General features: G+C 43.3%; 1 protein-coding gene across 1 annotated transcript in view; it reads right to left on the reverse strand.

Moving 5' to 3' along the window:
• Positions 1-13,759, reverse strand: part of GALT (galactose-1-phosphate uridylyltransferase) — a 60,698-nt gene that overhangs the window by 44,977 nt on the left and 1,962 nt on the right. Inside the window, exon 2 of the mRNA XM_082275656.1 lies at positions 210-379. Within this exon, the coding sequence (XP_082131782.1) occupies positions 210-379 (170 nt within the window). The remainder of the gene's footprint in view (positions 1-209; positions 380-13,759) is intronic.

The following is a 13,759-nucleotide window of genomic DNA, read 5'->3' on the forward strand; positions in this document are numbered from 1 at the left end:
TTAGGAGGGGGCACAGTTCTGCATCCTTGCCCTGGGTGCTGGATGAACCTATCCTGGTACTGGTGTGCCTTGTTTGGCACCTGGCTTAAGTTGGCAAGGATTTGGCCAGTAATCATTTGAGCCTTAGACATTTGTTGCCTGGCATTTGTTGGGACCTTATATAAGACTTTCTTTGAAAACTTTGATGAATGAGGCCCACTCTACATTACCTGGCCTCCAGCTCTGCGGGCTCCTGGGCACAGCGGGTTGTTGGGGTCGTTCCTCGGGATATTCTCCAGTGGAGGCTTCTCCAGCTGCCCCTTCCAGGGTCTCTTCATCCGGTGAGCGGAGACCAGCACCCAGTCATCATGGAGAGGGTTATAGCGGATGTGTTGATGTTCTGTGACACAGGGGGTACAAGGTAGAATATTAGATCTGCCAATAATTACACCGGATTTTACTATTCTGTAGAACCACTGCTGATGGATGCCTGGAGTTCCAAAGCATTGGTTTTAAACCACATTCCAAACAACCTTGTGAGCCTGGATTCTCCAAAACCTACAGCCCAGCCCTCATCGCCATATAGCAGGAGCTGAAATCTGCCTGAATGTGTAAAAAGGGGTGCAGCTTACCCACATCCAAGGTGGTCACCCACATGTGAGAGCCAACAAAAGCCTTCATTTAAGCCAATTAAAGCAGCAATTCTCAACCTTCTCCCCAGCATTTATCTATTCTTGTCCCTGTATCTTCTTTGACATCTAGTGCTTCCTGTGCCCATATCCTCCATGAGAACTATTGGCACCTCTGCCTGCATCTACCCCGAAAACTAGAGCCACCAATGCCCAAATTCTCTAGAACAACTAGAATTTCTACTAATTCTCATTGACACCTAGCGCTTCTTGTGCTCGTATCCTCCATGACAACTATTGGCACTTGTGCCTACATCTACCCGTAAACTAGTGCCCATTGTGCCCAAATTCTGTGTAACAGCTATAACACTTATGTCCATATTCTAGCTGATATTTATTGCTCATTGTGCCCATTTTCTCCCCAGAAACTATGACACCTGTGCCAATATTCTCTATAATAACTATAACACTTACACTATATTGTCAAAAGTATTGGGACGCCAGCCTTTACAGGTACATGAACTTTAATGGCATCCAGGTCTTAGGGTTCAATATTGAGTTGGCCCACCCTTTGCAGGTTTAAACTCGCTCATCCATGTCTTTATTGACCTTGTGGACGGCCTCCCCAGAAGAGTAGAAGCTGTTATAGCTGCAAAGGATGGGCCAAGTCAATATTGAACCCTACGGACTAAGACTGGGAGGCCATTAAAGTTCATGTGTGTGTAAAGACAGGAGTCCCAATACTTTTGACAATATAGTGTATATGGTTATCGACATCTTGAGTTTCTTGTGCCTGTACCCTCCAGGACAACTATTGGCACTTGTGCCTACATCTACCCGTAAACTAATGCCATTTGTGCCCACATTATCTGTAACAGCCATAAAACGTATGCCCATAGTCTAGCTGATATGTAATGCTTATTGTGCCCATTTTCTCCCCAGAAACTATGACACTTATGCCAATATTTTCCATAATACCTATAACACTTATATTCTTATTGACATCTTGAGCTTCTTGTGTCTGTACCCTCCATGACAACTATTGGCACTTGTGCCTGCATCTACCTGTAAATGAATGCCATTCATGCCCAAATTTTCAAAAACAATTATAACACTTACGCCCATATTTTAGCGGATAGCTAATGCTTACTGTGCCCATATTCTCCCCAGAAACAATGACGATTGTGCCAATATTCTCCATAATAACTATAACACTTATGCACATATTATTATTGCATCTAGTGCTTCTTGTGCCCGTATCCTCCATGACAACTATTGGAACTTATGCATACATCTACCCATAAACTAGTGCCACTTGTACCCAAATTCTCCATAACAACTATAATTTATACAAATATTTTAATTGAGATCTAGTGCTTCTTGTGCCCTTATCCTCCATGACAACTATTTGAACTCGTGCCTGCATCTACCCTTCAACTAGTGCCACTTGTGCCCACATTCTCCATAACAACTATAACATGTGTACCCATATTCTAGCTGATATCTAATGCATATTGTGCCCATATTCTCCCCAGAAAGTTTGATACTTGTGCCAGGATTCCCCATAATAACTATAACACTTATGCCTATGTTTCAATTGACATCTAATGCTTCTTGTGCCCTTATCCTCCATGACAACTATTGGAACTTGTGCCTACATCTGCCCATAAACTAGTGCCACTTTTACCCAAATTCTCCATACCAACTATAATTTGTACTGATTTTCTAATTGACATCAAGTGCTTCATGTGCCCTTATCCTCCATGACAACTATCAGCACTTAGTGCCTGCATCTACCCATTAACTAGTGTCACTTGTGCCCAAATACTCCATAACGGGTAGATGCAGGCACCAAGTGCCAATAGTTTTCATGTAGGATAAGGGGCACAAGAAGCACTAGATGCCAATGAGAAAATTTGTGTAAATTATAGTTAAGGAGAATTTAGGCACAAGCCGCACTAGTTTACGGGTAGATGTAGGAAGAAGTTCCAATAGTTATGATGGAGGATACGGGCACAAGAAGCACTAGATGCCAATGAGAAAATTTGTTTAAAAATTCTAGTTAAGGAGAATTCAGGCACAAGCCGCACTCGTTTACGGGCAGATGTAGGCACAAGTTCCAATAGTTATCATGGAGGATACGGGCAAAAGAAGCACTAGATGTCTAAGTGTTATAGTGATTATGGAGAATCATGGCACAAGCATATAGTTGCCAGGGAGAATATTGGCACAATAAGAATTAGATATCGGCTAAAATATGGGCATACAGCAAGTGTTATAGTTCTTTTAGAGTATTTGGGCAAGTAAAACTAGTTAAGATAAGAACTATAACATTACGGTATGCCCGTATTATAGCCGTTATCTAATGCTTATTGTGCCCATATTCTCCCTGGAATCTATGACACCTGTGCCAATATTCTCCATAATCCCTATAACACTTACACCGATATTCTTATTGACATCTAGTGCTTCTTGTGCCCGTATCCTCCATGACAACTATTGGAACTTGTGCCTACATCTACCCATAAACTAGTGCCACTTGTACCCAAATTCTGCATAACAACTATAATTTATACTGATTTTCTAATTGAAATCTAGTATTTCTTGTGCCCGTATCCTCCATGACAACTATTGGAACTTGTACATCCATTGTAAAGAAATGCCATTTGTATATTTGTATGCTCATTGATATCTGGTGCCCATATTTTTCTTGGAAACCATGACACTTGTGCCCATCTGAAATAGCTTCCGAATTACAAATGATTTCGGAAAACAACAAATATGCAAAACAAATCTGAATTCATGAAACAAATCCGAATATGTAAAACAAATCCAAATATACGAAACATATCCAAAAAACACAAATCAGAACAAAATACACGAAATCCTAAATATACAAAACAAATTAAAATGCACAAAACAAATCAGAATATACAAAATAAATCCAAATACACTAAGTGTCCATTCACACTAGTACGACTTGTCAGGCGATTTGGTCAGCCTGACAAGTCGCGCTCCCTCGCGGTCCATTGACCGCTACAGGACCCGTTCTAATAGGAGCGACACAAGTCGCTCCGACTTAGAAAAAGGGCCCTGTACGACTTCGGGGCGACCTGGAGCAACTTGCATGGACATTCATTTTATGAAGTCCGTGCAAGTCACGCAGCACGCGACTTCACAGGTCCCCCCGAAGTCAGATCCGACCTAGTGTGAACGGGGACTGAGACCCCGTTCACACAGTGTGCACCGTGACCTCGGAGCGACATGCACGGACTTCATATCATTGAAGTCAATGCAGGTTGCTCCAGGTCGCCCCAAAGTAGTACAGGACCCTTTTTCTAAGTCGGAGCGACTTGTGTCGCTCCTATTAGAACCGGTCCTGTGCTAATCTATGGCAGGTGACCCACCGCGACTTGTCAGGCGACCAGGTTGCCTGATAAGTCGCCCCAGTGTGAACGGGGTCTAAATCCTAATATACAAAACAAATCAGAATACATCAAACAAATTCCAAATATACAAAACAAATCCCCAAAAAAAAAAAAAAAAAAGGAAATTCAGAATATACAAAACAAATCAAAATACACAAAACAAATCCGAATACACTAAATCCTAATTATACAAAACAAATCAGAATACACTAAGAGCCCATTCACACTAGCGCGACTTGTGAGGCAACTTGTGTTGCCCCAGGTCGCCCCAGGTAGCTTGACATAACAAAAGCAATGTTAATCAATCAGTGCTGTCTTAATTGGCACTACTGAATTCGCTCCGACTTCAGAAAAGGGTCCTGTACTACTTTGAGGCGACCTGTGATCCGACTTGCCCCATATACTTCAATGGGAGTCGCCTCCTTATCTTAATTGACACGACTTGTTATCAGACATTCCAGGAAGAAGAAAGAGATTAGCCAGGCATTCCCCACATTGCAGCCATGCCTATAATGGAATATATATACCATTACATACATATATATATATATATATATATATATATATATATATATATATATATATATATATATATATACACACACACATACATATATATATATATATATAAAAATATATAAAATGGTATATATATTCCATTATCTCTGCTTGGTCTGTGTGAGTGGCACTGGTGGACACAGATAAGTGGCACTGGTGGACACTGATTCATGGCACTGATATGTGGCACTGGTGGACACTGATACGTGGCACTGGTAGACACAGATAAGTGGCACTGATACGTGGCACTGATACGTGGCACTGGTGGACACTGATTCATGGCACTGATACGTGGCACTGATACGTGGCACTGGTGGACACTGATTCATGGCACTGATACGTGGCACTGATACGTGGCACTGGTGGACACTGATTCATGGCACTGATACGTGGCACTGGTGGACACTGATTCATGGCACTGATACGTGGCACTGATACGTGGCACTGGTGGACACTGATTCATGGCACTGGTGAGCAATGAGGAAATGAGTAAAAAAAAAACAGAAAAGGGGAATTAGGTCACAACACATCATATTCTGATTGGCCAAACACAAAGTCGTCTGTCATATAAGTCCTGCAAAATAATTCACAAGTCGCGGTAAAATCGCGGTAAATTCGCGTTAAAAAGTCGCTTCGACGTGGGGCGACACCGGCTCTTAATCCTAATATACAAAACAAATCCAAATACATAAAACAAATCAGAATATACTAAATCCTAATATACAAAACAAATCCAAATACATAAAACAAATCAGAATATACTAAATCCTAATATACAAAACAAATCCAAAATACACAAAACAATTTAGAATACACTGAATCCTAATATATAAAACAAATCAGAATAAATTTAAAAAATCAGAATATACAAAAGAAATCAAAATACACAAAACAAATCCGAATACACTAAATCCTAATTATACAAAACAAATCACAATACACTTAGGCTCCATTCACACCTGGGCGTTTTCAGCTCCAAAAACGCTCAAAAGAAACGCTTCCAAAACGCCCAACAAGTAAAACCCCATTCATTTAAATGGCCCCTGTTCACATCTGAGCGTTTTGCAAAACGCCTGTAGCTGAAAAAAGTACATGAGCTTCTTTTTGGGCTGATTACCAGCGTTTTTGATAGATGTCAATGAAAAACGCCTGAAAAAATCGCGGTAAAATCGCGGTAAAAATCGCGGTAAAAATTGCGGTAAAAATGCTACGCTCAAGTGTGAATGCAGCCTAAATCCTAATATACAAAACAAATCACAATACATAAAACAAATTAAAATGCACAAAACAAAATCAGAATATACAAAACAAATCCAAATACACAAAACAAATTAAAATGCACAAATTAAAATGCACAAAACAAATCAGAATTTACTCAATCCTAATATACAAAACGAATCCAAAATACACAAAACAATTTAGAATACACTGAATCCTAATATACAAAACAAATCAGAATAAATTTAAAAATCAAAATACACAAAACAAATCCGAATACACTAAGTGCCGGTTCACACTAGGGCCTGGTCGCCTCACAGGTCACCGCAGGTCGCCTCCAATTGGGAAGCTGCGGACCCGTTCTAATAGGAGCGACACAAGTCGCTCCGACCTAGAAAAAGGGTCCGGAGCTTCTTTGGGGCGACCCGGAGGCGACCGCCATAGACTTTAATGTTATTAAGTCCGTGGCGGCCGCTCCGTGGTCGCGGCGCGCTGCTCGCACCGCGACCTCGGTGGTCGCCACCCGAAGTAGCGTCGCTGCAATGTGAACCGGCGCTAAATCCTAATTATACAAAACAAATCCAAATACAGTACAAAAAACAAATTAAAATGCACAAAACAAAATCAGAATATACAAAACAAATCCAAATACACAAAACAAATTAAAATGCACAAAACAAATCAGAATATACTAAATCCTAATATACAAAACAAATCCAAAATACAGAAAACAATTTAGAATACCCTGAATCCTAATATACAAAACAAATCAGAATAAATTTAAAAAAAATCAGAATATAAAAAACAAAGCCAAATACACAAAACAAATTAAAATACACAAAACAAATTCCGAATATAAAAAAAAATTCAAAAAGCACAACAAAAATCAGAATATAAAAAACAAATCCAAATAAATGAAACAAATAATAATACACAAAACAAATTCTGAAAACAAATAAATTTTAGCATAACCAATATGATGAAACGTAATCATTAACTTTAACAAAACAAATGTTTCCATCATGCACATCTCTACTCACTGGCATCTGGTGGCTCCAGAGCTTGCATTCTACTTATCAAAAACGGTGACCTCCTGTGCTCAGCTGTGATGTATAGAAATGAAAAGGACTCTCCTCCTGGCAAATTTTATAGGTTTATCACACAATTGTCTCGCCGCCCTCTTGCCGCCCTCTGTGGGCGGTGGGTGTCCTTGACCAAACAATAAAACAACAAAAGAGAGGGCGCACCGACCTAGTGCAGTACCATAACTCAATTTTATTAGAAAGGGAAATGACAAGTGAATACTCACAAATGCATGTCACGGAGAAGCTCGTGCATGACATGCATTTGTGAGTATTCACTTGTCATTTATCTTTATAATAAAACTAAGTTATGGTACTGCACTGGGTCAGTGCGCCCTCTCATTGCCTGTGTGATATTAGAAGTCCAGTATGCCCTTCCAACAAGGGAGTATTTAAAGCCCAACTCCAGGGTCAATTTTTTTTTGTCCCCTATCAGTTATTAAAAAATAAAAAGAGCTCTGGTTGTGGTACTTACTTCTAACTGCAGTGCTGCCCCTCACAGTAATTCTTGTTTTGCACACAAGGTGTCCTCGGTCTTCTGAATTGAATAATTCTCAAAAACCCAGAAGACTGAGGACATCCTGTGAGTGCAGGATGTCATGGCTCCGCCCTCTGAGGGAGTGACCCCCATGAAACCTTGCACTTAAAGTGTAGAGATACAGAAAGGATCTTCAGGGTGAGGGGGTGGGTAGGAATCCCAGAAATAGGCTTTAAAATGAGCTTATAGTGGTTGTAAATGCTCACATGTACCCAGTGAAGGGACTACCCTCAGGTGATACACAGAGATTAAACAAATCTCCCTACATAAGTTGAACCTGTCTATCTGCAGTCTTCTCTTCTCTATATCTGTTCAAACTGCTGAATTTATAAAGTTTGTCTGAAAGTTCAGAAAAAAGGGGGCAGAGAGCTGAAGTTACACTGCGCAGAGCTCAGTGAGGAGAGGTATGATAGCTGATTGGAGGGAAGGGACACACCCCACTTCACACAGCACAAAGGTAAAGAGCTGAGGCTGCCAATCATAGGCTGTGTGCTGGAGGCCCCTCCCCTGTCACCTTATTATCTCTTGGTGTCAGAAGTGACTCATGCCGATTGCAGAAGAAGGATGCAGCATACAGAAATGACGATTAGTGCTCTGGACTGAGACAAGTACACACTATAGAGGGATATGCTTATTTCATGTCTGAGGCTTACAGTCACTTTAAGACCCCGTTCACACTGGGGCAACCCGACTTGCGGTGGCGACCTGTGAAGTCGCGGTGCGCAGCTCGCACCGCGACCTCGGAGCGGCCCGGCACGGACTTCATATCATTGAAGTCAATGCAGGTCGCTCCGGGTCGCCCCAAAGAAGCTCCGGACCCTTTTTCTAAGTCAGAGCGACTTGTGTCGCTCCTATTAGAACGGGTCCACAGCTACTCTATGGCAGGTGACCTACGGCGACCTGTCAGGCGACCAGGTCGCCTGACAGGTCGCCCCAGTGTGAACGGGGTCTAAGAGTTGACAGGACATGCTAGGACTTGTAGTTCTGCAAAAGATGCAAATCACTCCTTTACCACTTGCCAACCGCCCGCCGCAGTTTTACTGCGGCAGGCTGGCTCCACTGCGCGAACCGACGTAGTAATACGACCGTCACGCGCGTGGTGCTGGGGGGGGCGAGCGCGCGCCACCAGCGGCGTGCTCCCGTCCCCACTAGGCAGCGGGGATGCCGATGCACGATTGCCATCGGCCACCTGCGATCGTTCCCCGCTGAGAGAGAGAAGAACGGTCAGTTGTTGTTAACACAGCTGACCGTTCTTCTCTCTGGAATGATCACAGAGCGCCTGTGATCCTTCTATATAGGATCACAGGTCTCTATGATCATTTCAAAAGCTCCTCCCCCCGTAGTTAGTAAACACTCCCCTAGGCTGACATTTAACTCTTTGATCACCCACAAGGTTAACCCCTTCCCTGCCAATGTCATTATTACAGTAACAGTGCATATATTTAGCACTGATTACTGTAGTAATGTCACCGGTCCCCCCAAAAGTGTCAGTTAGGGGTCCGATCTGTCCGCCGCAATGTCGCAGTCCCGCAAAAAAAAAAAATCGTAGTTTTCCGCCATTACTAGTAAAAATAAAATAAATAAATGAATAGGACATAAATATCTTTCCCCTAGTTTGTAGACGTGATAACCTTTGCGCAAACCAATCAAAATACGCTTATTGCGATTTTTTTTTTTACCAAAAATATGCAACAGAATACAAAATTGGCCTAAAATGATGAAAACATTTGATTTTTTATCTTTTTTTTTTTTAGCAGAATGTGAAATATAAATATATTATATATATATATATATATATATATATATATTTTTTTTTTTTTTTCAGAATTGTCGCACTTTTTTTGTTTATAGCGCATAAAATAAAAACCGCACAGGTGATCAAATACCACCAAAAGAAAGCTCTATTTATGGGGAAAAAAAGGACATCAATTTTATTTGGGTACAGCGTCGCACGACCGTGCAATTGTCAGTTAAAGTAACGCAGTGCCGAATCTCAAAAAATGGCCTGGTCATTAACCGCTTGCCGACCGCCGCAAGTACATATATTGCGGCGGTCAGAGTGACATATCAGTACGTCACTAGCCTGTGAGGCTCTGGGGAGCGAGCGCGTGCCGCCGGCGGCGCGCTCCCGTGCAGTCACGGACCCCCCCACGCGTGTGACCGGCGGACCCGATGTCCGCCGGTCACTCAGCGATCGTCGGGGGAGAGGGAGAAAGGCAGGCGGCTAGTGTAAACAAGCCGCCTGTCATTCTCCCCTGTGTAGGAACAATGATCATACGGTTCTACTATGTAGGACCATTGATCACTGTTCCTACAGCGCAAGCCACAGCCAATCACAGTTAGAATCACGCCCCTAGGGACACACACAGCCCCTCCCTCTCAAATAAAGTTAACCCCTTCACTGCCAGTGTAATTTTACAGTAACAGTGCCTATGTATAGCACTGATTACTGTAGAAATGTCACTGGTAACCCCAAAAGTGTCAAAAATGTCAGTCAAGGGTCCGATCTGTCCGCCGCAATGTCGCAGTCCCGCAAAAAAAAAAAAAAAAAAAAAAAATCGCAGATCGCCGCCATTACGTGTTAAAAAAAAAACAAAAATCTTTCCCTTTGTTAGTAAACGCAATAACTTTTGCGCAAACCAATCAAAATACGCTTTTTGCGATTTTTTTTACCAAATAGATGTAGCATAAAACAAATTGGCCGAAAATGTTAAAAAATTTAGATTTTTACATTTGTTTTGGGGAATTTCATATAAAAAAATGTGAAAAATATTGTTATTTTTGCAAAATTGACGCTCTTTTTTTGTTTATAGCGCATGATTAAAAAATCGCACAGGTGATCAAATACCACCAAAAGAAAGCTCTGTTTGTGGCAAAAAAAGGACATCAAATTCGTTTAGGTACAGCGTCGCACGACCGCGCAATTGTCCGTTAAAGTCACGCAGTGCCGAATTGCAAAATAACCCCTGGTCTTTCAGCAGCCAAATCCTCCGGGGCTTAAGTGGTTAAGGGGGGCAAATCCTTTCCGGTGCAGAAGTGGTTAATGAATCTATGGGTGAAAGGGGTATGCAGCAGATTAGTGAGGACACTTGCCTATTTCTATATGAAGCGTGCGCATGCGTTTAACCCGGAAATCTGAGTAGGACGTCCATTGCTCACCCATCACCAAAACATGGTAAATGGGGCTGCCTCTGATCTTACAACAACCCCAATTACTTCCCCATGGGGGGTATTACAGCGCCCCTCCAGAGTTACAGTAACACTTCATTCCCTCTCCAAACTCTGCCCTTCCCAAAAAGCACCGAGCTGCCTTATACTGCTGACAGCCAATGCAGATGGAGAAGGCCACACAAGATATTCTGAATAAGATTGATGCTGAAAAATAGGTATAAAATTGCAACAATGTTACTGTTATTAGTTACAGCCACTTGGAAGCATCATTCCAATAACACTTACAGGTGCTTTAATGTGTGGCTTTGGCTGCCTACCGGGCACTTTCACCCCCCTTTGCTGCCCAGGGAAATTTTCAGCTTTCAGCACCGTCGCACTTTGAATGACAATTGCAAGGTCATACAACACTGTACCCAAATTACATTTTTGTAATATTTTTTTTTTTTTTTTTACACAAATGGAGCTTTCTATTGGTGGTATTTATTGACCACTGGGTTTTTTTTTTTTTGTTTTTTGTTTTTTTTGCTAAACAAATGAAAAACGACCAAGCAATTTGGAAAAAAAAAAAAGTTTTTCATAGTTTATTTTAAATTTTCTTCAAACAGGTAATTTTTCTCCTTTAATGATAGGCACTTATGAGGCTGCACTGATGGGCACTGATGAGGAGGCACTAATGGCCACTGATGAGAGGCCACTGATGGGCACTGATGAGAGGTCAATGATGGGCACTGATGAGGAGGCACTGATGGGCCCCGATGAGGAGGCACTGATGGGCCCCGATGAGGAGGCACTGATGGGCCCCGATGAGGAGGCACTGATAGGCACTTATGAGAGGCCACTGATGGGCACTGATGAGAGGCCACTGATGGGGACCACTGATGGGCACTGATGAGAGGCCATGGATGAGAGGCCACTGATGGGCACTGATGAGAGGCCACTGATGGGCCCTGATGAGAGGCCACTGATGGGCCCTGATGAGAGGCCACTGATGGGCCCTGATGAGAGGCCACTGATGGGCCCTGATGAGGCGCCACTGATGGGCCCTGATGAGGCGCCACTGATGGGCCCTGATGAGGCGCCACTGATGGGCAATGATGAGGCGCCACTGATGAGCGCAATGATGAGGAGGCACTGATGAGCAATGATAAGGCCCCACTGATGGGAAATGATCAGGAGGCACTGATGAGGCGCCACTGATGGGCACTGATGAGGAGGCGCTGATGATATGCCACTAATGAGGTGCCACTGATGGGCACTGATGAGGCACCACTGATAAAGCTCCACTGATGAGCACTGATGAGGCGCTACTGATGGGCCCTGATGAGGTGACACTGATGGGCCCTGGTCAGGAGGCACTGAAGAGGCGCCACTGATGGGCACTGATGAGATGCCACTAATGAGGCGCTGCTGATGGGCACTGATGAGGCACCACTGATGGGCACTGATGATGAGGCGCCGCTGATGGGCACTGATGATGAGGTGCGACTGATGGGCCCTGGTCAGGAGGCACTGAAGAGGTGCCACTGATGGGCACTGAGGAGATGCCACTAAAGAGGCGCCGCTGATGGGCACTGATGAGGCGCCGCTGATGGGCACTGATGATGAGGCACCACTGATGGGCACTGATGATGAGGCGCCGCTGATGGGCACTGATTGGCAGCACTAAAAATCAGGACACTGATAATCAGTGCCCTGATCAGTGTAGTTGTCCCTTTCACACAAGCCGGTTATCAGCTCTCCTCTCCTCACACTGTCAGTGTGGGAAAAGGAAAGCTGATAACTGGCTTGTGTTTACATTGTTATCAGCTGTGATTGGCCCTTTACCCTGATCTGTGATCAGCTATATCCTAGTGACACAACGATCAAAATGCACACTGCCTGGGTGCCGCAACGGGCGCACAGCAGTTGAGATCACAGGAGGACATCATATGAAGCCCTCCCAGAATTGGCCTGCATTTGGCTAATTCTTGCGGTCGGCAAGTGGTTAAAGCACTCTGAATGCCAATCAAATAACCTGCCACTAAATAAAGTGCTAAAATTACAGTCCTGTTCACACGTTGTGTTTGTTTCACTTTGCTTCAAAAATTATATACTGTATGTCGCTTTCTTGGTGCTTCAAAGAGCCTCCAAAGCTTCCATAGAAGTCTATGACACTCGTTTACAGCACCTGTAGCTTTTGAGAGGATTTTATTCAGCTTTATTTTGGAGGTATTGCAGGTATGAGATATCCCAAGATGCAATGGAAAACCGACAAGCAAGCCAGAAAGAGGTCATCGGCAGTCACTTCTGGTTCATGTGTATATATCCTGGGAGTGTCTGGTGCAGACGTAACATCTGGCGTGCAGCAAGGGGAGCGGGATCCAGAGTGGTGCAACTGGCAGATGACACACATAGTGTGCAATATGGGAACACTATAGCAGAAGGTGATCAGGGGCCAGAGAGAGGACTGAGCGGCAGAGGATCAGCAGAGCTGGGGGCCCAGAGCACGAGAAACTAGCAGATGTTACATGTGGGAGTAATATAGCGGAGGTGAGCGGGGACCAGAGAGAGAGGAGGATCAGCAAACCAGAGGATCAGTAGAGCTAGGGTTTACTACTGAGTGGGGGGTCAGCAGAGCTAGGGGATACTACTGAGCGGGGGATCAGCAGAGCTAGGGGATACTACTGACCGGGGGATCAGCAGAGCTAGGGGATACTACTGACCGGGGGATCAGCAGAGCTAGGGGATACTACTGAATGATGGTCTTCTGAACAGCGATACTGATGAGCTGGGGATCTTTTGGGTGGGGACGCTAAAAAGCTGGGGATCTGCTGAACAAGTGTATTATTAAGCTGTGGATCTGCTGAGTGGGGGTACTACTGAGCTGGGGTTCTACCAGGCCCCTTAAAAACAAATAGATAATCAACACACATACAGGGCATTTGCCATACTTTGTATAAAACATATTGCTTTATTGTACAAAATCCAGTAAAAACATTCTCATAAAAATGTAAAAGATTTATAGACTTATGAATATGTACAAAAATGTAAAAAAAAAAAAAATTCCTAGCATGTTTTACTGGATATTGTACAATAAAGCAATATCTTTTATACAACCTCTTGGTTGCCTTGAAAGTTCCAATCGAAGTGAAGGCATTTGTATATTCTATATATAAA

The sequence above is a fragment of the Pelophylax lessonae genome, assembly GCF_965119305.1.
Source record: "Pelophylax lessonae genome assembly, chromosome: 1".
NCBI lineage: Eukaryota > Metazoa > Chordata > Amphibia > Anura > Ranidae > Pelophylax > Pelophylax lessonae.